Here is a 24,349-nt window from a genome sequence, read left to right as displayed (position 1 = left end):
TTCAAAATCCAGGAAAGGTACACATATTGTGACTGGTATGTACAGGTATTAATGCTAATTATGCCAGTGCTGAAACCCCTTAGTGGTGTTCTCACTAAAATACCCTTTTCATGGCACTTGTAGTGTATAATGCCCTCAAAACTGATCCCATACTGCATGATACTCTCACATTGAATCCCCCCACAATTTCACACCACAGTCCCCTTACATACAGATTGTGATGAAATCACAGTGCCCTCCACAAATTGTCATACTTTGACGGTAGCCCTAAAACAATATAATATCTTATAATATCTCCCACAGCATGGAAAACCTACAGTGTCCCCAATACATAATAATGGTCCCATTGCTCCTCTTTATACATAGCATAATGACCCCACAGCCCCTAAACACAGTATAATTGACTCCCAGGTAGTATGAGGGTACCCACACAGAATATGATGACACCCACAGATTTCACAGGAAGTTTGAGTGCCCCCACAGCCCACACACATGGTATAAGGCCCACCCAAAAAGTATGAATGTGATCTATAGCTTCAAAATTCAATATGAAGGCCTTCCACAGCTCTCGATATAAAATGAGGGCCACCTCTCACTTTCTGAAATCACCTTTAAATGGCTGCTGTGTTCCCTGCTTAGGTTTCCATAAAGGCTAGGATAGTCACTCCTGATTGCACTATATTATGCAATGTGGTAGCATCAAGATGATATACAGAAGCCAATACGGTCTTGACTGAGCTAATGTTAGCCTTCTGATGCTGATGGATTTTTCTACAATGGGAATAAAAATATCAGGCATTTGGGGGGGGGGGGGATTTGCATGAATCAAATTGCAAAGTGTTTTATTATTCTGGGACATGAGAATTTAATAACATTTTACTTGAATATATTTTGAATTTGAATTTGAATTTAATATTTTATAATAGTTGAGTAAAATTATTTGTAAAAAAAAACTATTGAGAAATGTATAAATCATTGCTTACCAAGTGCATTTTATATGTATAACAAGTTTTATAAATGTTTAATCTGCTGCTATTCAACTTTTACTGTGGTTCTCAGTATATTAACCAAGGAAAAAAGCAGTCATCATCTATATTATATGCAATAAATTCAGTTGCTAGTCTACTGAATTAATAACACTATCACTTATGTGCATTATTTTTTTCATTAAAAGGAATCTGGCAGCATATTTGACCTATCTAAACTATTAACCCCTTTCTGACATCTGACGTACTATCCCGTCGAGGTGGGGTGGGCCCGTATGACCACCGACGGGATAGTACGTCATACGCGATCGGCCGCGCTCACGGGGGGAGCGCGGCCGATCGCGGCCGGGTGTCAGCTGCATTTCGCAGCTGACATCTGGCACTATGTGCCAGGAGCAGTCACGGACCGCCCCCGGCACATTAACCCCCGGCGCACCGCGATCAAACATGATTGCGGTGTACCGGCGGTATAGGGAAGCATCGCGCAGGGAGGGGGCTCCCTGCGGGCTTCCCTGAGACCCCCGGAGCAACGTGATGTGATCGCGTTGCTCCGAGGGTCTCCTACCTCCCTCCTCGCCGCAGGTCCTGGATCCAAGATGGCCGCGGCATCCGGGTCCTGCAGGGAGGGAGGTGGCTTACCGAGTGTCTGCTCAGAGCAGACACTTGGTAAGCCTGCAGCCCTGCACAGCAGATCGCAGATCTGGCAGAGTGCTGTGCACACTGCCAGATCAATGATCTGTGATGTCCCCCCCTGGGACAAAGTAAAAAAGTAAAAAAAAAAATCCCCACATGTGTGTAAAAAAAAATAAAAAAAATATCCTAAATAAAGAAAAAAAAAATATTATTCCCATAAATACATTTCTTTAGCTAAATAAAATAAAAAAAACAATAAAAGTACACATATTTAGTATCGCCGCGTCCGTAACGACCCAACCTATAAAACTGCCCCACTAGTTAACCCCTTCAGTAAACACCGTAAGAAAAAAAAAAAAACGAGGCAAAAAACAACGCTTTATTATCATACCCCCGAACAAAAAGTGGAATAACACGCGATCAAAAAGACTGATATAAATAACCATGGTACCGCTGAAAACGTCATCTTGTCCCGCAAAAAACGAGCCACCATACAGCATCATCAGCAAAAAAATAAAAAGTTATAGTCCTGATAATAAAGCGATACCAAAATAATTATTTTTTCTATAAAATAGTTTTTATCGTATAAAAGCGCCAAAACATAAAAAAAAGATATAAATGAGATATCGCTGTAATCGTACTGACCCGACGAATAAAACTGCTTTATCAATTTTACCAAACGCGGAACGGTATAAACGCCTCTCCCAAAAGAAATTCATGAATAGCTGGTTTTTGTCATTCTGCCTCACAAAAATCGGAATAAAAAGCGATCAAAAAATGTCACATGTCCGAAAATGTTATCAATAAAAACGGCAACTCGTCCCGCAAAAAAACAAGATCTCACATGACTCTGTGGACTCAAATATGGAAAAATTACAGCTCTCAAAATGTGGTAACGCAAAAAATATTTTTTGCAATGAAAAGCATCTTTCAGTGTGTGACAGCTGCCAATCATAAAAATCCGCTAAATAACCCACTATAAAAGTAAATCAAACCCCCCTTCATCACCCCCTTAGTTAGGGAGAAATAAAAAAATTAAAAAATTTATTTATTTCCATTTTCCCATTAGGGTTAGGGTTAGGGTTAGGGCTAGAGTTAGGACTAGAGTTAGGGCTAGGGTTAGGGTTAGGGCAAGGGTTAGGGCTAGGGTTAGGGCTAGGGTTGGGGCTAGGGTTAGGGCTAGGGTTAGGGCTAGGGTTGGGGCTAGGGTTAGGGTTAGGGCTAGGGTTAGGGCTAGGGTTAGGGCTAGGGTTGGGGCTAGGGTTAGGGCTAGGGTTAGGGCTAGGGTTAGGGCTAGTGTTACGGCTAGTGTTAGGGCTAGTGATAGGGCTAGGGTTATTGCTAGGGTTAGGGCTAGGGTTAGGGCTAGGGTTGGGGCTAGGGTTGGGGCTACAGTTAGGGTTGGGGCTAAAGATAGGGTTAGGGTTTGGATTACATTTACGGTTGGGAATAGGGTTGGGTGTGTCTGGGTTAGAGGAGTGGTTAGGGTTACTGTTGGGATTAGGGTAAGGGGTGTGTTTGGATTAGGGTTTCAGTTATAATTGGGGGGTTTCCACTGTTTAGGCACATCAGGGGCTCTCCAAACGGGACATGGCATCCGATCTGAATTCCAGCCAATTCTGCGTTGAAAAAGGAAAACAGTGCTCCTTCCCTTCAGAGCTCTCCCGTGTGCCCAAACAGTGGTTTACCCCCACATATGGGGTATCGTCGTACTCAGGACAAATTGCACAACAACTTTTGTGGTCTAATTTCTTCTCTTACCCTTGGGGAAATAAAAAAATGGGGGCGAAAAGATAATTTTTGTGAAAAAATATGATTTTTTATTTTTACGGCTCTGCATTATAAACTTCTGTGAAGCACTTGTTGGGTCAAAGTGCTCACCACACATCTAGATAAGATCCTTAGGGGGTCTACTTTCCAAAATGGTGTCACTTGTGGGGGGTTTCAATGTTTAGGCACATCAGGGGCTCTCCAAATGCAACATGGCGTCCCATCTCAATTCCAGTCAATTTTGCATTGAAAAGTCAAATGGCGCTCCTTTCCTTCCGAGCTCTGCCATGCGCCCAAACAGTGGTTTACCCCCACATATGGGGTATCAGCGTACTCAGGACAAATTGTACAACAAATTTTGCGGTCTATTTTCTCCTGTTACCCTTGGTAAAATAAAACAAATTGGAGCTGAAATAAATTTTGTGTGAAAAAAAAGTTAAATGTTTATTTTTATTTAAACATTCCAAAAATTCCTGTGAAACACCTCACTTCAAATGAGATGTGGTCCCTAAAAAAAATGGTGTTGTAAAAATGAGAAATTGCTGGTCAAATTTTAACCCTTATAACTCCGTCACAAAAAAAAATTTTGGTTCCAAAATTGTGCTGATGTAAAGTAGACATGTGGGAAATGTTACTTATTAAGTATTTTGCGTGACATATGTCTGTGATTTAAGGGCATAAAAATTCAAAGTTGGAAAATTGCGAAATTTTCAAAATTTTAGCCAATTATTCGTTTTTTTCACAAATAAACGCAAGTTATATCGAATAAATTTTACCACTATCATGAAGTACAATATGTCACGAGAAAACAGTGTCAGAATCGCCAAGATCTGTTGAAGCGTTCCAGAGTTATAACCTCATAAAGGGACAGTGGTCAGAATTGTAAAAATTGGCCTGGTCATTAACGTGCAAACCACCCTTGGGGGTGAAGGGGTTAATATGAGCATGCAGGTAAAAGACTACAGGTTATAGTATACTGGCACTTGAGCCCTATAACCCTATGAGAGCAGAAGACTGCGGAGGAAAGAAGAGAACAGTAATGTGCTTGAGTAAGATTTCCTCTAAAGTGGCCGAGATCACAGGTATGAAGAAAGGCTGATGGATGCAAGAAAAATGGAGATGAAGTGCGGAGACAAAGTTATCTTCTTGGCAACGTCCTCCCCATAGCCAGGATGACATTGTTTACGTGAAGCGATAAAAAATAATTTATCAATAACAAGGCATCTGATATGAGGCATATATGGATGACGTTTCTCATCAGTCTATACCTGTATGTCCATATTAATAGTTTAGATAAGTCAAATGTGGTCACAGATTTCCTTTCATTGTATTGATGTTATTTCCATAATTTATAAGAAAAAATAATATTGACCTCAGTGATGAGTTTACATACATTGGTTGGTTGGAAAGAAATTTGATTGTAATCTTTCTTACTATTTATTAACATAACATTTACTATTTCTAGATAATCTAGCTCTTGTGAGCTATGTTTCCGTGGCTATTAAAGTATTAGATGTGAATGACAACCCACCACATATTGAAAATGAAGATGCAGTTGTGTGTGAGAATGGGAGACCTGGGCAGGTAAGTCTAGCCTTTTTTTCATACTGGAAACATTTTTGAAATTCTCCATAAAATAATTAGTAAACAACAAAAACATACTTAAAATAAAATCAATGTGTAGTTTATACTGTATAAATAAACTTGTAACTGTTTTACAGGCATTAGTATGGGAAATCAGCATTTGTTATTAAGATTCTAAGGTTATTCGGTGCAGAAAGTCATTTTTGAAGACAAACTTTTAAAATTTGTTGCAATTTTCTTTTTCTCTTGGTAAACTCTTGGGACAAATATTCACAATGAATAAAAAACAGAGAAATAAGTTTCAAATAATTTATTTAAAATAATAAACAATGTAAGGTATATTGGAAACATTATGTTAATTTGTTAGTTTAACCTGGACAAGATATCAGCACATGGTCTCATTAAAAAGTTAGTCTCATTCAAAGAGAACCAGACACCTGTGGTCAGCATGTATCAGGAGGCCCAGGCTGCATGAACACAGCCAGGCATATTTGACTCTGAAGAGTTGAGACATTTCAGTGAAAAAGATTCTTAAATAGCCACCAGGGACCGAGACTGCACAATAAACTAGTTGTACAGGGAGGTGTTGGGTGGTAGTGATGGGCGAGTGTGCTCCTTACTCAAGATTTCCGAGCATGCTTGGGTGGTCGCCGAGTATTTTGGCGTGCTCGTAGATTATGTTTGTGTCCCCGCAGCTGCATGATTTGTGGCTGCTAGACAGCCTGAATACATGTGGGGATTCCCTACTAAACAGGCAATCCCTGCATGTGTTCAGGTTGTCTAACAGCCCAAGATATTCGGAGAACATCCAAGCATCTTCGGACTACTTGAGTAACGAGCACACTTGCTTATCATTACTGGGCGACTTTCCCCTGTCCTCGGCACTGGATTGATATGTCTATGTGAATATGCGTGTGTAGGCAGAGATCTCTCAAATTATATCAGCGGGCAGCTTTTAAAGTATGATTTTCTCTAAAACACCATTTCACAGTCAAACATACCCGGCGGTGTTCACATAAGCTGTGACTGATACATTTTTTCCACGGATTGGGCAGCATGTATCAGATGTGAGGTTCACTTTAACTCCTGAAGCAGAGAATAGCTTTTTTAAAGAAACAATGTCATTACCAAACAATTTTTTGGGAAATTTGACCAATGGCTAGTACTAGGGGCATAGAGGAAGAAACAAGTATAAGGCCCTACAAAACTGAGCGGCTATATCTGTTTTCATAATGGGATGGTGTTAATTTTGAACTTTTTTAAACAATCTCTTCTGTGTACAGTATGTCAGTATGTCATTGTCTAATTACCTATAAGCTTTTTATAGATGGTGTTTTCCATCTTTTTTATTGTGACTACTTCATTTTTGGATAATGTCTACGTTCTGTGGCAATTGCCATTATCAGTTTTTGTTAATATTCTCCATTATCATTTTATATATGAAAAACATGTATTTTATTTCTATCAATATAATGTTACCTATGGAGCAAACCTGCTGATAAGTACTTTATTATAGCAATATGTCTGCACACAACCCTTGTATTTTCTAGATCTCTCTAAAATTGTATAGTGCACCAAACCTCTTAACTGATTTTACAGATAGAAATCTGCAGTTCTAATTTTAAGACACTGCGTCTTTCATAAAATATTTTTGTGAAGGAAAGATGTATTTGAAAATAATGGATACAGTTGCCAGAATTCTACAAAAGCTGGTTATAACATTTATGTCAACCCTGCATTTAATGTACTTACACAGCAAGAAACGCATTGTCTTTTGTTAGAAGAAAACGACTGGATAAGTGGCTAAGTATTTGAAAAATAAAAACTCGTTAAGTAATACTGATACAAATTTAAGCTAAGATTCTAGCTGGGGTTTGGTGATAAAATAAGTTTATTTGTGCTAGTAGAATCCTTAAGAGTGAAGAATTGAAAATAATAAGGTATCGGGCTAGAAAATTATCAAAATCCTGGTTTCAAATTTGATAATCTCTACAGAATTTTAATAATTTCCCCATGTTTGTGTGTGTGTTTTTTCTAAAACGCACTGAAAAAGATGTGTCCTTTTTATCTCCCTTTCAGATTGGTTATATCATGAGATTGGGAACATGAGGTCGCCAATGTTAAAAAAATAAATTACTAAAATTTCAATAAATTCAAAACTAATCTAATATCGCGACATGCTTGCAGAGTCATTCAAATCCTCTTATTCACAACAGGATCACTCAATAGCAACACGTACAGCATAGACAACTTATATCAGAATATTTCAAATTTGTGTTTGAAACACAGGTAATGTTGAGCCACAATAAAATAGAATATTTATCAGTACCTAATTGAGATGGGATATGCTTAAAGAGATCATCATGATGTGATAGCGTGCATGTGCATTGTGAGCAAACTGTAAGCTAATAACCATATACTTAGTCTTTAAAAGTTGAATAGTCACAGTAGATTAGTGTATAATATTTAACATATTCAGTATACATGGTCAAAACAGCCATAGAAGTTATACTTGTGTTTTATTTTTTTCATAATGCAGTTTTCGACTGTGATATGTGCAAAAACAGTTACTTTATCTACATTACTCAATGCCTATATAGTACTGTTGAAACCTAATACTTCAACTACACCTTGCTAGAGGTAGCATAAAACAAATTGGATAGCCACATAATTTGCATGTTCTTACCCACTACAAGTCACACTTTGAGTGCTATACTGTACATCCACGAAAAAAGTAGAATAATGCACTGATGTTATAACTAACTTAGTTCCTATCTATTTTAAACCTTCATGACCAGATCCAGTCTAGTACAGAGGTGTCAAACTGCATTCCTCGAGGGCCGCCAACAGGTCATGTTTTCAGGATTTCCTTAGCATTCCACAAGGTGCTGGAATCATTCTGTGCAGGTGATTAAATTATCACCTGTGCATAACAAGGAAATCCTGAAAACATGACCTGTTGGCGGCCCTCGAGGAATGCAGTTTGACACCTCTGGTCTAGTAGATTTAGCATGAACTATTTTAAAGAAGTATTTTCTCAAAGAATATTTTAACATATCTTTATATATACAGTGGGTATGGAAAGTATTCATACCCCTTTAAATGTTTCACTCTTTGTTTCATTGCAGTCTTTTGGTAAATTAAGTTCATTTTTTTTCTCATTAATGTACACTCTGCACCCCATCTTGACTGAAAGAAACAGAAATGTAGCAATTTTTGAAATTTATTAAAAAAGAAAAACAGAAATATCACATGGTCATAAGTATTCAGACCCTTTCCTCAGTATTGAGTAGAAGCACCCTTTTGAGCTACTACAGCCATGAATTTACTTGGGAATGATGTGACAAGTTTTTCACACCTAGATTTGGGAATCCTCTGCCATTCTTTCTTGCAGATCCTCTCCAGTTTCATCAGGTTGGATGGTGAACGTTGGTGGACAGCCATTTTCAGGTTTCTCCAGAGATGCTCAGTTGGGTTTAGGTCAGGCCTCTGGCTGGGCCAGTCAAGAATGGTCACAGAGATATTCTGAAGCCACTCCTTTGTTATTTTTCCAGAGCTCTCTGGAAGAGGTTTTCATCCAGGATATCTCTGTACTTGGCCGCATTCATGTTTCATTTAATAAAAACCAGTTGTCCTGTCCCTCAAGCTGAAAAACACCCCCACCCCCATAGCATGATGCTGCCACCACCATGTTTTACTGTTGGGATTGTATTGGGAAGGTGATGAGCAGTGACTTGTTTTCTCCACACATACCACTTATAATTATCACCAAAAAAGTCTATCTTCATCTCATCAGAACAGAGATTCTTATTTCTCATAGTCTGCGAGTCCTTCATGTGTTTTTTTAGCAAACTCATATGTCTTGCACTGAGGAGAGGCTTCCATCAGGCCACTCTGCCATAAAGGCCGGAAAGAAAGGAGGGCTGCAGTGATTGTTGACTTTGTGGAACTTTCTCCCATTTCCCTACTGTATCTCTGCAGCTCAGCCACAGTGACCTTGGGGTTCTTCTCTACCTCTCTCACTAAGGCTCTTCTTTCATGATTGCTCAGTTTGGCTGGATGGCTAGGTCTAGAAAGATGTCTGGTGGTCCCGGACTTCTTCAATTTTAGGATTATGGAGGCCACTGTGTTCTTAGAAACCTTAAGTACTGCAGAAATTCTGTTGTAACTTTGGCCAGATCTGTGCCTTGCCACAATTCTGCTTCTGAGCTGCTTGGCCAGTTGCTTTGACCTCATGATTCTCATTTGGTCTGACATGCACTGTGAGTTGTGAGATCTTATGTAGACAGGTGTGTGCCTTTCCAAATCAAGTGCTATCAGTTTAATTAAACACAGCTAGACTCCAATGAAGCAGTTGAACCATCGGAGAATCATTATAATTCAGCTTTTTTATTACATTTGCAAACATTTCTACATTTCTGTTTTTTTTTCATTCAAGATGGGGTGCAGAGTGTACATTAATGTGAAAAAAAAATGAACTTTTTTGAATTTACCAAATGGCTGCAATGAAACAGAAAATTTAAAGGGGTCTGAATACTTTCCATACCCACTGTATGAAACCACTAAATAAAACTAATGCCATTGTCCAAAGTAGATGCAAATCATGAAAAGTTTATTATAATTACAAAACAACAAAGATTACGGGCATAAATATGGGGGGTACGTAACAACATAACACATGGAAGCAAAAGGTCAGGCCGTAGCCACTACATATAGCTGGGGTATGTGCTGCCAGATGGTAAATAATGGGCTGGATAGATACCAAGGTCTATGCAACCAGTAGTACAGTAAGAGTAAATCCAAGTGGAAAACAAGCCATGTAATGCAGCAATGTAAACATACCGGTATATGCAGGGAACCACACCGACTTGAACCCACCGGGGTATGTAGTGGCTACCGCCTGACTTTTTGCTTCCATGTGTTATGTTGTTACGTACCCCCCATATTTATGCCCGTAATCTTTGTTGTTTTGTAATTATAATAAACGTTTCATGATTTGCATCTACTTTGGACAATGGCACTAGTTTTATTTAGTGGTTTTTATTTTCAGTTAGTTAGTGTGTCCCACACATTTCCATGCACAGGCTCTTTTATATGGATATTTTTCTTCTTATATTATGATTTCATTTCTATACTATTACCTGTTCTGTTTGCCTTGTTTTCAATTTCATACCCACTGTATGTATGCAGTGTAGTGTATATGTGCTAATATACCAACCTACCGCAATCTTTTCCGGGATCCAGGGCCATTCTGCTCCTCTTCTCAGTGACATCATTGCACTTCATACTCTTTTGCTCACTCTATGCTTTATGCATCAACCAGAAGTCTCTTTTTTAATGGAAACCTATTGCGCCTCATACCAACACTCCACAGGCTACACAGAGTGCAGTGTGACCCGGAGAATCGGCAGGGTGGTAACCAGTGGCTGGCTGGCACTTTTCAGCCTGGGGGGAAATCACAAGGCAGTGGCCCTCGAGTTACGGTGGCCCTCCTTTTCCCTGCTTATCTCTGGCCATTGCATTAAAGCAGCAGAAATAACAGGCTTTAAAAACAGGCTGGTACGTAGATATGGGATATACAATATGATGTCTCCACTGCCTCCCATATATAGTATGAGGCTTTACAGTTTTCTATATACCGTATACTATAGCTCCCCAGAAATAGTATATCTCCAAAAGCCCATATATATATATATAGTATGATGGTCCCCTACAGCTCTTTAATTGCGATATTATGTACCTCTCAGCTTCCTGTATTTAGTATGATCCCACATCCCATTTATATATAGTATCATGTCCCTACAACCCCCTATATGGAATATTGTGGCCCCACAGCACCCATATGATGGTCCCCACAGTTTCTTTTATTTATATATATATTATATATAGTATAAAGTTATCCCATACTTCATACTATACGATGGCACCAGTTGCCCATATATAGAGTATGATGGCCCCAGTTATCCCTATATATATATAGTATAATAGCCCCAGTTATCCCATATGTATAGAAGGATGGCCCCAGGTCTTCCCATGTATGTAGTAAGAAGGCCCCAGTTCCCCCATATATAAATATAGTATGATGTCCCCATTTCTCCATTTTAAAAATAATTAAGTTTATACTCACCTCATCCTGATTCCTGGCACTGCATTCTCCATTTTCTCTTTCGGTCTGTAGAGCAGCATGAAGCAATAATGTCATTGCGTCGCCTGCATGAGCACACTGAAGTTTCAGGAAACTGCGGTCTGCAGCTTGTGAGACAGACCAGGGTTTAAACTAGGAATTTCAGAGCCCCATACTGGCAAAATTTTTGGGTTCCCTTGAGACTCCGCCCAGGCTCCACACCAGCTCCATCTCACCGTCCCACCACCCATTCTTGGAAAAACTCAACTTCTCCACCACATCCTCACCAATCAGATATTAATAGTTCCCATCAAACACCAAATCACATTCATAGCCAGCAGCTTTTGTTCTGACCAAAAGAATTTTTAAGCTGACACCACGACATGGTAGACTCTTTCGTCTGGGCCCTACTCTGCTCCAAACTATTAAAAATAAATACATTTTTTATGTATTTTTCTTTAAGGGAAAGATGTCACCTACATTAAAAAAATGTTAAACCTCCATTGATACTAAATACAAGGGACAAATATCGCCACACCATGACCAGACCACATATTACCAGCACATAGTGACTGAATAATACCATACAAGGAACAAATACTGCCACACCATGGCCAGACCACATATTACCACCACATAGTGACTGAATAATACCACATACAAAGAACAAATACTGCCACACCATGGTCAGCCCACATATTACCACCACGTAGTGACTGAATAATACCACATACAAGCAACAAATACTGCCACACCATGGTCAGACCACATATTACCACCACATAGTGACTGAATAATACCACATACAAGGAACAAATACTGCCACACCATGGCCAGACCACATATTACCACCACATAGTGACTGAATAATACCACATACAAGGAACAAATACCGCCACACCATGACCAGACCACATATTACCAGCACATAGTGACTGAATAATACCACATACAAGGAACAAATACTACCACATCATGACCTGTCCACATATTACCATCAAGAAGTGGCTGAATACTACAATACTGATCATTAATTTTAAAAGAGCACAACACTAAGTGCCATTGTACATAGGAACTCTGTATTTACTGTCAGTGTACAGGTAATACAGCCAGTGACATTTTACACAGGAGCGCTGTATATAGTGTCAGTGTACAGGTAATACAGGGATCACCAGTGACATTATACACAGGAGCTCTGTACACAGATTCAGTGTACAGGTAAAACAGTGATCCCCAATGACATTATATACAGGAGCCCTGTATATAGTGTGGGTGTACATGTAATACAGGGACCACCAGTGACATTATACACAGGAGCTCTGTATATAGTGTATAATGTACAGGTAATACAGTGATCACCAGTGACATTATTATTATACACATGAGCTCTGCATTTACTGTCAGTGTACAGATAATACAGTGATCACTGGTGACATTATACACAGGAGCTCTGTATATAGTGTCAGTGTACAGGTAATAGAGGGATCACCAGTGACATTATACACAGGAGCTCTGCATAAGGTGTCAGTGTACAGGTAATAAAGTGATCATCACTGCCAGTGACATTATACACAGGAGCTCTGTATATAGTATACAGTGTGTATTGTTAGTGTACAGGTAACACTCTGACTCACCAGTGATGTCTCTAGCTAAAGTTCTTCATCTTTGCTTTTTTTCATCCAGCAAAGACCACCATCACTTCTTCCAGCCAGGACTCGTCTCTGCATAAAATAACACAGTTACCTAGAGCACCACCTCCACAGCAGGTCCCGCACTTTTTCCCTTTTGTCTACACTAGGGTTGAGCGACTTTCATTTTTTTAAGATCGAGTAGGGTTTTGGGAAACCCGATTTTGTCCAGAGTCGAGTCGAGTGCAGTCGGCCGATTATCGCTAAAAGTCGGGGATCGACCGAAACACGAAACCCAATGCAAGTCAATGGGGAAGCATAGTCGGCAGTGAGTGGAGGCCAGGAAAACACCTACAGTGCCCATTTTAATGCCAAAAACATCCATTCTTGTTTCTGAAGCTTGTCAATCTTAATTAACTTTATAATAATAGTTGGGCATAGGGAATTGGGGGTCATTTGGCAAAAGTTGTGGGGGGAGTAGGGCCGGCTCAAGTTTTTCGTGGGCCCAGGAAATGCGGACTACGTCACGGCGGTGTTGCAGGGAAAGGTAAGTATTTAAAAGTTGCAAGTGCTGTGATCCTGAGCAAGCAGGGGGGGGGGCCCACTCGTTCGCATTGCCACTGGCACAGGGCCCCTCAAAGTACGGCGGTGTGTTTGCATGGCGGGGGCGCCTCCCACCAGCAGCGACACTTTTGCGTACTCTGAGGGGCCCTGTGCCAGTGACGTCGCCAACGAGTATGCCCCCCCACCTGATGAAGGAACCTGCACTTTCATCTGCACCTTCCTCTTTGTCCCTGTGTAAGGTGGTATAACATGCGGGAAGGGGAACCTTACTTTCAGCAGGGACAGATTCTGGCTGTGTAGAGTACAAGGGGAATGTAGTGGTCTAGGTCAATGTACCAGCAGACTCATTTAGCAGTGGCTGGGCAATGGGCAGGATGAGGAGGAAACAGATATAGGGCCAAAGAATAAAGTAGGCTACATGCAGTTCAAAATTGGTAACAGGACTAAACAGGCGGCATTGCTTTGTTCAGTGGAGTAGCAAACCCAAGAGCAGCAGACACTGTTTCAAGGGCCTAACCACACTAGTAGGCCAAATGCAGTTTAATATCTGATAGTATAGGGCGAAAGCCAGAATGTGGAAGCTCAGCTTTGTTCAGTTGAGGACAACACCAGGGAGGGGCAGACACCTTTAGTAGGCCGGAAAAGCCTATTGCATTTTTTAAAATGGTAATTTGGAGCAGAAGGTTGAAGCTCAGCTTTATTTAGTTGAGGGCAACACCAGGGAGGGGCAGAAGCCGTTAGTAGGCCCTAACCACCATTTTTTTTTTAAAACCACTTAATGAGAGCCGGAAGGTTGAAGCTCAGCTTTATTTAGTTGAGGACAACACCAGGGAGGGGCAGAAGCCGTTAGTAGGCCCTAACCACCATTTTTTTTTTTAAAACCACATAATGAGAGCCGGAAGGTTGAAGCTCAGCTTTATTTAGTTGAGGACAACACCAGGGAGGGGCAGAAGCCGTTAGTAGGCCCTAACCACCTTTTTTTTTTTTAAAACCACATAATGAGAGCCGGAAGGTTGAAGCTCAGCTTTATTTAGTTGAGGACAACACCAGGGAGGGGCAGAAGCCGTTAGTAGGCCCTAACCACCATTTTTGTTTTAAAACCACTTAATGAGAGCCGGAAGGTTGAAGCTCAGCTTTATTTAGTTGAGGACAACACCAGGGAGGGGCAGAAGCCGTTAGTAGGCCCTAACCACCTTTTTTTTTTTTAAAACCACATAATGAGAGCCGGAAGGTTGAAGCTCAGCTTTATTTAGTTGAGGACAACACCAGGGAGGGGCAGAAGCCGTTAGTAGGCCCTAACCACCATTTTTTTTTTTAAAACCACATAATGAGAGCCGGAAGGTTGAAGCTCAGCTTTATTTAGTTGAGGACAACACCAGGGAGGGGCAGAAGCCGTTAGTAGGCCCTAACCACCATTTTTTTTTTTAAAACCACATAATGAGAGCCGGAAGGTTGAAGCTCAGCTTTATTTAGTTGAGGACAACACCAGGGAGGGGCAGAAGCCGTTAGTAGGCCCTAACCACCTTTTTTTTTTTTAAAACCACATAATGAGAGCCGGAAGGTTGAAGCTCAGCTTTATTTAGTTGAGGACAACACCAGGGAGGGGCAGAAGCCGTTAGTAGGCCCTAACCACCATTTTTTTTTTTAAAACCACATAATGAGAGCCGGAAGGTTGAAGCTCAGCTTTATTTAGTTGAGGACAACACCAGGGAGGGGCAGAAGCCGTTAGTAGGCCCTAACCACCATTTTTTTTTTAAAACCACTTAATGAGAGCCGGAAGGTTGAAGCTCAGCTTTATTTAGTTGAGGACAACACCAGGGAGGGGCAGAAGCCGTTAGTAGGCCCTAACCACCATTTTTTTTTTTAAAACCACATAATGAGAGCCGGAAGGTTGAAGCTCAGCTTTATTTAGTTGAGGACAACACCAGGGAGGGGCAGAAGCCGTTAGTAGGCCCTAACCACCATTTTTTTTTTTAAAACCACATAATGAGAGCCGGAAGGTTGAAGCTCAGCTTTATTTAGTTGAGGACAACACCAGGGAGGGGCAGAAGCCGTTAGTAGGCCCTAACCACCATTTTTTTTTTTAAAACCACATAATGAGAGCCGGAAGGTTGAAGCTCAGCTTTATTTAGTTGAGGACAACACCAGGGAGGGGCAGAAGCCGTTAGTAGGCCCTAACCACCATTTTTTTTTTTAAAACCACATAATGAGAGCCGGAAGGTTGAAGCTCAGCTTTATTTAGTTGAGGACAACACCAGGGAGGGGCAGAAGCCGTTAGTAGGCCCTAACCACCATTTTTTTTTTTTAAACCACATAATGAGAGCCGGAAGGTTGAAGCTCAGCTTTATTTAGTTGAGGACAACACCAGGCAGGGGCACACAGACAGACTCCTTTAGTAGGCCTGAAAAGCCTATTGCATTTTTCAAAATGGTAATTTGGAGCAGAAGGTTGAAGCTCAGCTTTATTTAGTTGAGGGCAACACCAGGGAGGGGCAGAAGCCGTTAGTAGGCCCTAACCAAAGTTGAAGGCCAAATGCAGTTTAATTTCTGATACTATAGGCCGAAAGCCAGAAGGTGGAAGTTCCGATTTAGACAGTGGAGGACAATTTGAATTAGGGACTGCAGACAGACTTAGTAGGCTGTCCCCTGTGGACCATGCATCCACCACATTAACCCATTGCGCCGTAATGGACACGTAATCTTCCGTGGCCATGCCTACAGGTCCATGCGTCTGTTGTCAGGTGCACCTTTGTACTCACAGATTGCCAGAGTGCATGGACAATGCGGTCTTCTACATGCTGGTGGAGGGTTGGGATGGCTTTTCTCGCAAAAGAAGTGTCGACTGGTTAGCTTGTAGCGTGGTACAGCGTAGTCCATCATGGCCTTATTAATAGTAAATAAAATATATAACTAGGCTCTATGAACTTTTAAATAGGTTCCAGGGGTACACGGGCAGCATTGGTGTGGTCAGTGGAGGAGTATTGCAAGTAGGGGCTGCAGACAGGCTATCAAAGGCCTAAAATAACAAACAGTAGGCAGTCATGGCAGTTTTACATCGGTTACATGGATACACAGGCAGGCACTCCAGGCAGCATTGTGGTCAGTGGAGGAGTATTGCAAGTAGGGGCCGCAGACAGGCTATCAAAGGCCTAAAATAACAAACAATAGGCTCATGGCAGTTTTACAGCGGTTACATGGATACACGGGCAGGCAGCTTGGTGGTGGTGAGTGGAGGAGTATTTAAAGTAGGGACCGCAGACAGGCTATCAAAGGCCTAACATAACAAACAATAGGCTCATGGCAGTTTCACAGCGGTTACATGGATACACGGGCAGGCAGCTTGGTGGTGAGTGGAGGAGTATTTAAAGTAGGGACCGCACACAGGCTATCAAAGGCCTAAAATAACAAACAATAGGCTCATGGCAGTTTCACAGCGGTTACATGGATACACGGGCAGGCAGCTTGGTGGTGGTGAGTGGAGGAGTATTTAAAGTAGGGACCGCAGACAGGCTTCAAAGGCCTAACATAAGAAAATGGGCTGGCTGTAGGCACTTTATAATTGGTTCCAGGGGTACACGGGCAGCAGTGGTCTGGTCAGTGGAGGAGTATTTAAAGTAGGGACCGCAGACAGGCTTCAAAGGCCTAACATAAGAAAATGGGCTGGCTGTAGGCACTTTATAATTGGTTCCAGGGGTACACGGGCAGCAGTGGTCTGGTCAGTGGAGGAGTATTTAAAGTAGGGACCGCAGACAGGCTATCAAAGGCCTAACATAACAAACAATAGGCTCATGGCAGTTTCACAGCGGTTACATGGATACACGGGCAGGCAGCTTGGTGGTCAGTGGAGGAGTATTTAAAGTAGGGACCGCAGACAGGCTATCAAAGGCCTAAAATAACAAACAATAGGCTCATGGCAGTTTTACAGCGGTTACATGGATACACAGGCAGCTTGGTGGTGAGTGGAGGAGTATTTAAAGTAGGGACCGCAGACAGGCTATCAAAGGCCTAAAATAACAAACAATAGGCTCATGGCAGTTTCACAGCGGTTACATGGATACACGGGCAGGCAGCTTGGTGGTGGTGAGTGGAGGAGTATTTAAAGTAGGGACCGCAGACAGGCTTCAAAGGCCTAACATAAGAAAATGGGCTGGCTGTAGGCACTTTATAATTGGTTCCAGGGGTACACGGGCAGCAGTGGTCTGGTCAGTGGAGGAGTATTTAAAGTAGGGACCGCAGACAGGCTTCAAAGGCCTAACATAAGAAAATGGGCTGGCTGTAGGCACTTTATAATTGGTTCCAGGGGTACACGGGCAGCAGTGGTCTGGTCAGTGGAGGAGTATTTAAAGTAGGGACCGCAGACAGGCTATCAAAGGCCTAACATAACAAACAATAGGCTCATGGCAGTTTCACAGCGGTTACATGGATACACGGGCAGGCAGCTTGGTGGTCAGTGGAGGAGTATTTAAAGTAGGGACCGCAGACAGGCTATCAAAGGCCTAAAATAACAAACAATAGGCTCATGGCAGTTTTACAGCGGTTACATGGATACACAGGCAGCTTGGTGGTGAGTGGAGGAGTAGTGCAAGGAGTGTCTGTCCCAGTACTCCCAAAATATAAATAGATGTTAATGTCTCGCAAAACAACCAAAACAAAAAAAAAAGGTGGCATACTTAGGTACAGGGGTGGGCTCATCTACTGAGTTTCTGACATAGTAATTTGGCAGTAACTATTTAATGGTGCCAATATAGGACACAGACACAGACTACTTTAAGTTGCATCATAGATGTCTACAAATTTGTATTGTCAGTGCCAGACATTGAATGATGTCAGCGAATAGACTAAAGATTGGTGGAGCTGTGCGACATAATTTTGCACGTGGTAGAGCACATTTTGAGCTGGGGTAGGGGGGAACTCTCTTGAGGCCGGCGGGACCGCCCCAAGGCCCCTCATGTTACAACGGTGTGTCTGACGTTGGGTGCGCACCACCACCGCCAGAGACACTACATTGTACTATGAGGGACCCAGTAGCAATGCCGTCAACCAAAAGCGAGCACACCCACCTCTTCAGACAAACAGCAGTCTCACGGGTGCTTGCGCCAAGTCGCGATACCACGGCCCCGTGTGGGGAGTTTTGCCATTTAGGGAGGTGTAAACATGTCGTATGCTGTACAATCAGCTGCAGCAAATTAGACATTAGAAAAGTAATTCACAGGCAAGAGCTTTTCATAGGAAAGCTAGGTGTCGGCCGGGCAAGGTGGGGCAAAAGATTTCGAAATCCAGTTGTGGTTCATTTTAATGAATGTTAGATCGTCAACATTTTGGGTAGCCAGACGAGTCCTTTTTTCGGTTAATATTGAACCTGCAGCACTGAATACTCTTTCTGATAGGACACTTGCTGCCGGGCAAGCAAGCTCCTGCAATGCATATTCTGCCAATTCTGGCCAGGTGTCTAATTTGGAGGCCCAGTAATCAAATGGGAATGACGGTTGAGGGAGAACATCGATAAGGGATGAAAAATAGTTAGTAACCATACTGGACAAATGTTGTCTCCTGTCACTTTCAATTGATGCAGCAGTACCTGTCCTGTCTGCGGTCATAGCAAAATCACTCCACAACCTGGTCAGAAAACCCCTCTGTCCAACGCCACTTCTGATGTGTGCACCCCTAACACTCCTAGTCTGCTGCCCCCTGGAGCTTGTGTGAGAACGATCACGTGCGCTGTGTGCTGGGAATGCCTGAAGCAAACGGTCAACAAGAGTTGATTGTTTGGTTGCTAATATTAGTTCCAAGTTCTCATGTGGCATAATATTTTGCAATTTGCCTTTATAGCGTGGATCAAGGAGGCAGGCCAACCAGTAATCGTCATCGTTCATCATTTTCGTAATGCGTGTGTCCCTTTTTAGGATACGTAAGGCATAATCCGCCATGTGGGCCAAAGTTCCAGTTGTCAAATCTCCGGTTGTGATTGGTTGAGGGGCAGTTGCAGGCAAATCTACGTCACTTGTGTCCCTCAAAAAACCAGAACCCGGCCGTGACACGCAACCAATTTCCTGTGCCCCCGTGAAAGTTTCCGCATTAAAAATATACTCATCCCCATCATCCTCCTCGTCCTCCACCTCCTCTTCGCCCGCTACCTCGTCCTGTACACTGCCCTGACCAGACAATGGCTGACTGTCATCAAGGCTTCCCTCTTCCTCTGGTGCAGACGCCTGCTCCTTTATGTGCGTCAAACTTTGCATCAGCAGACGCATTAGGGGGATGCTCATGCTTATTACGGCGTTGTCTGCACTAACCAGCCGTGTGCATTCCTCAAAACACTGAAGGACTTGACACATGTCTTGTATCTTCGACCACTGCACACCTGACAACTCCATGTCTGCCATCCTACTGCCTGCCCGTGTATCCTCCCACAAATAAATAACAGCACGCCTCTGTTCGCACAGTCTCTGAAGCATGTGCAGTGTTGAGTTCCACCTTGTTGCAACGTCTATGATTAGGCGATGCTGGGGAAGGTTCAAAGACCGCTGATAGGTCTGCATACGGCTGGCGTGTACAGGCGAACGTCGGATATGTGAGCAAAGTGCACGCACTTTGAGGAGCAGGTCGGAGAACCCAGGATAAGTTTTCAATAAGCACTGCACCACCAGGTTTAAGGTGTGAGCCAGGCAAGGAATGTGTTTCAGTTGGGAAAGGGAGATGGCAGCCATGAAATTCCTTCCGTTATCACTCACTACCTTGCCTGCCTCAAGATCTACTGTGCCCAGCCACGACTGCGTTTCTTGTTGCAAGAACTCGGACAGAACTTCCGCGGTGTGTCTGTTGTCGCCCAAACACTTCATAGCCAATACAGCCTGCTGACGCTTGGCAGTAGCTGGCCCATAATGGGACAACTGGTGTGCAACAGTGTCATCTGCCGATGGAGTGGTTGGCCGACTGCGTTCTGTGGAAGAGCTGTAGCTTCTGCAGGAGGACGAGGAGGAGGAGGAGGGGGTGCGAACGCCTACAGCCAACTGTTTCCTAGACCGTGGGCTAGGCACAACTGTCCCTAAATTGATGTCGCCCGTGGACCCTGCATCCACCACATTCACCCAGTGTGCCGTGATGGACACATAACGTCCCTGGCCATGCCTACTGGTCCATGCATCTGTAGTCAGGTGCACCTTTGTACTCACAGATTGCCTAAGTGCATGGACGATGCGCTGTTTAACATGCTGGTGCAGGGCTGGGATGGCTTTTCTGGAAAAAAAGTGTCGACTAGGTAGCTCGTATCGTGGTTCAGCGTACTCCATCAGGGCTTTAAAAGCTTCGCTTTCAACTAAACGGTAGGGCATCATCTCTAACGAGATTAGTCTAGCTATGTGGGCGTTAAAACCCTGTGTACGCGGATGCGAGGATAAGTACTTCCTTTTTCTAACCAGAGTCTCATGTAGGGTGAGCTGGACTGGAGAGCAGGAGATCGTGGAACTTTCGGGTGTGCCGGTGTACATGGCAGACTGAGAGACGGTTGGAGACGGTATTGTTTCCGCCGGTGCCCTAGATGCAATATTTCCTCCTACTAAACTGGTGATTCCCTGACCCTGACTGCTTTTGGCTGGCAAAGAAACCTGCACAGATACTGCCGGTGGTGCGGAAAATGGTGGCCTTACAGTGACGGAAGGGATGTTGCGTTGCTGACTAGCTTCATTGGCCGAGGGTGCTACAACCTTAAGGGACGTTTGGTAGTTAGTCCAGGCTTGAAAATGCATGGTGGTTAAGTGTCTATGCATGCAACTAGTATTTAGACTTTTCAGATTCTGACCTCTGCTTAAGCTAGTTGAACATTTTTGACAGATGACTTTGCGCTGATCAGTTGGATGTTGTTTAAAAAAATGCCAGACTGCACTCTTCCTAGACTCGGATCCCTTTTCAGGGATTGCAGACTGAGCTTTAACCGGATGGCCATGCTGTCCTCCAACAGGTTTTGGCTTTGACACGCGTTTTGGGCCAGATACGGGCCCGGCAGATGGAACCTGTTGCGATGTTGATGCCTGCTGCGGCCCCTCCTCCACCTCCGCTTCTGAACTACTGCCGCCTGCACCCTGTTCCCCCAATGGCTGCCAATCGGGGTCAATAACTGGGTCATCTATTACCTCCTCTTCGAGCTCGTGTGCAACTTCGTCTGTGTCACTGTGTCGGTCGGTGGTATAGCGTTCGTGGCGGGGCAACATAGTCTCATCAGGGTCTGATTGTGGATCTGTACCCTGAGAGGGCAATGTGGTGGTCTGAGTCAAAGGAGCAGCATAGTACTCTGGCTGTGGCTGTGCATCAGTGCACTCCATGTCAGAATCTACTTGTAATGGGCATGGCCTGTTAAATGTTTCACTTTCTAAGCCAGGGACGGTATGTGTAAAGAGCTCCATGGAGTGACCCGTTGTGTCGCCTGCTGCATCCTTCTCTCTTGTTGTAGTTTTTGCTGAGGAGGACAAGGAAGCGACTTGTCCCTGACCGTGAACATCCACAAGCGACGCGCTGCTTTTACATTTACCAGTTTCGGAAGAGGAGGCAAAAGAGCTAGAGGCTGAGTCTGCAATGTAAGCCAAAACTTGCTGTTGCTGCTCAGCCTTTAAAAGCGGTTTTCCTACTCCCAGAAAAGAGAGCGTTCGAGGCCTTGTGTAGCCTGACGACGAAACTGGCTCCACAGCTCCAGACTTAGGTGGAATATTTTTATCCCCACGACCACCTGATGCTCCACTACCACTACCATCATTACCAGCTGACAATGAACGCCCACGACGACCTCTTGCACCAGACTTCCTCATTGTTTAAAAATCGTAACCAAACTAACTTTATTTGTTGCTGTCAAACAACTTACACGGTGAGCTATAACTTCAGTATGATTTCAATATCCCTTAACAGGTTGGTGAGACCACAAGGAAAATCAGGCACAATGTTACACACTCTGTTTTCTGTGACACCAAATCACAGAGATGACACACACGCAGGACTGTCACTCAAGCACTAATGTCAATATTAATCTCCCACCTAATTTATTTTTTTTTTTTTCTCTGTGAGACTTTAGAAACCAAATAATATTTAAAAAAAAAACAAAAAAACAAGGCTTTCTATGGCCCACTGAATGAGAGATGGCACGCACAGGAGTGGCACACAAGCCCTGACTGAGGCCAATATTTTTCTCCCACTGATTGATGTAGTGTTTTTGTGTTGAGGTTGATTTTAAAACACAAATGAAGGAAAAAAATAAAAAGGCTTTCTATGGCCCACAATTAGAGAGAGAGGTGGCACACCCAGGAGTCAAGACTGGCACACAAGCTGAAATGGCAATATTACTCTCCCACTGTTTTTTTATGTATTTTTTTTTTATTTTCAGGGAGACTTTAGAAACCAAATAATATTAAAAAAAAAACAAAAAAACAAGGCTTTCTATGGCCCACTGAATGAGAGGGACAGAGGTGGCACACCCAGGAGTCAAGACTGGCACACAAGCTGAAATGGCAATATTACTCTCCCACTGTTTTTTTATGTATTTTTTTTTTATTTTCAGGGAGACTTTAGAAACCAAATAATATTAAAAAAAAAAAAAAAAAACAAGGCTTTCTATGGCCCACTGAATGAGAGGGACAGAGGTGGCACACCCAGGAGTCAAGACTGGCACACAAGCTGAAATGGCAATATTACTCTCCCACTGTTTTTTTATGTATTTTTTTTTTATTTTCAGGGAGACTTTAGAAACCAAATAATATTAAAAAAAAAAAAAAAAACAAGGCTTTCTATGGCCCACTGAATGAGAGGGACAGAGGTGGCACACCCAGGAGTCAAGACTGGCACACAAGCTGAAAGGGCAATATTACTCTCCCACTGTTTTTTTATGTTTTTTTTTTTTTTATTTTCAGGGAGACTTTAGAAACCAAATAATATTAAAAAAAAAAAAAAAAAACAAGGCTTTCTATGGCCCACTGAATGAGAGGGACAGAGGTGGCACACCCAGGAGTCAAGACTGGCACACAAGCTGAAATGGCAATATTACTCTCCCACTGTTTTTTTATGTATTTTTTTTTTTTATTTCAGGGAGACTTTAGAAACCAAATAATATTAAAAAAACCAAAAAATAAATAGGCTTTCTATGGCCCACTGAATGAAAGGGAGAGAGGTGGCACACCCAGGAGTCAAGACTGGCACACAAGCTGAAAGGGCAATATTACTCTCCCACTGTTTTTTTATGTATTTTTTTTTTTTATTTTCAGGGAGACTTTAGAAACCAAATAATATTAAAAAAACCAAAAAATAAATAGGCTTTCTATGGCCCACTGAATGAAAGGGAGAGAGGTGGCACACCCAGGAGTCAAGACTGGCACACAAGCTGAAAGGGCAATATTACTCTCCCACTGTTTTTTTATGTATTTTTTGTTTTTTCAGGGAGACTTTAGAAACCCAATAATATTTAAAAAAAAAAATAAATAGGCTTTCTATGGCCCACTGAATGAGAGGGAGAGAGGTGGCACACCCAGGAGTCAAGACTGGCACACAAGCTGAAAGGGCAATATTATTCTCCCACTGTTTTTTTAGGTTTTTTTTTTTTTTTTCAGGGAGAATTAGAAACCAAATAATATTAAAAAAAAAAAATAAATAGGCTTTCTATGGCCCACTGAATGAGAGATAGCACACACAGCAGTGGCACACAAGCCCTGACTGAGGCCAATATTTTTCTCCCACTGATTGATGTAGTGTTTTTGTGTTGAGGTAGAATTTAGAACACAAATCACGGAAAAAATAAATAGGCTTTCTATGGCCCACTGAATGAAAGGGAGAGAGGTGGCACACCCAGGAGTCAAGACTGGCACACAAGCTGAAAGGGCAATATTACTCTCCCACTGTTTTTTTATGTATTTTTTGTTTTTTCAGGGAGACTTTAGAAACCCAATAATATTTTAAAAAAAAAATAAATAGGCTTTCTATGGCCCACTGAATGAGAGGGAGAGAGGTGGCACACCCAGGAGTCAAGACTGGCACACAAGCTGAAAGGGCAATATTACTCTCCCACTGTTTTTTTATGGTTTTTTTTTT

The 24,349-nt window shown here is 42.6% G+C and overlaps 1 protein-coding gene across 1 annotated transcript in view; it reads left to right on the top strand.

Annotated features, from left to right (window-relative positions):
* The window catches only part of CDH18 (cadherin 18), a 1,155,399-nt gene that overhangs the window by 1,050,212 nt on the left and 80,838 nt on the right, over positions 1–24,349 (top strand). Inside the window, exon 9 of the mRNA XM_077269711.1 lies at positions 4,855–4,973. Within this exon, the coding sequence (XP_077125826.1) occupies positions 4,855–4,973 (119 nt within the window). The remainder of the gene's footprint in view (positions 1–4,854; positions 4,974–24,349) is intronic.

Source organism: Ranitomeya variabilis, chromosome 6 (genome assembly GCF_051348905.1).
Source record: "Ranitomeya variabilis isolate aRanVar5 chromosome 6, aRanVar5.hap1, whole genome shotgun sequence".
Taxonomy (NCBI): domain Eukaryota; kingdom Metazoa; phylum Chordata; class Amphibia; order Anura; family Dendrobatidae; genus Ranitomeya; species Ranitomeya variabilis.
This window is presented reverse-complemented; position numbering and strand designations above follow the sequence as displayed.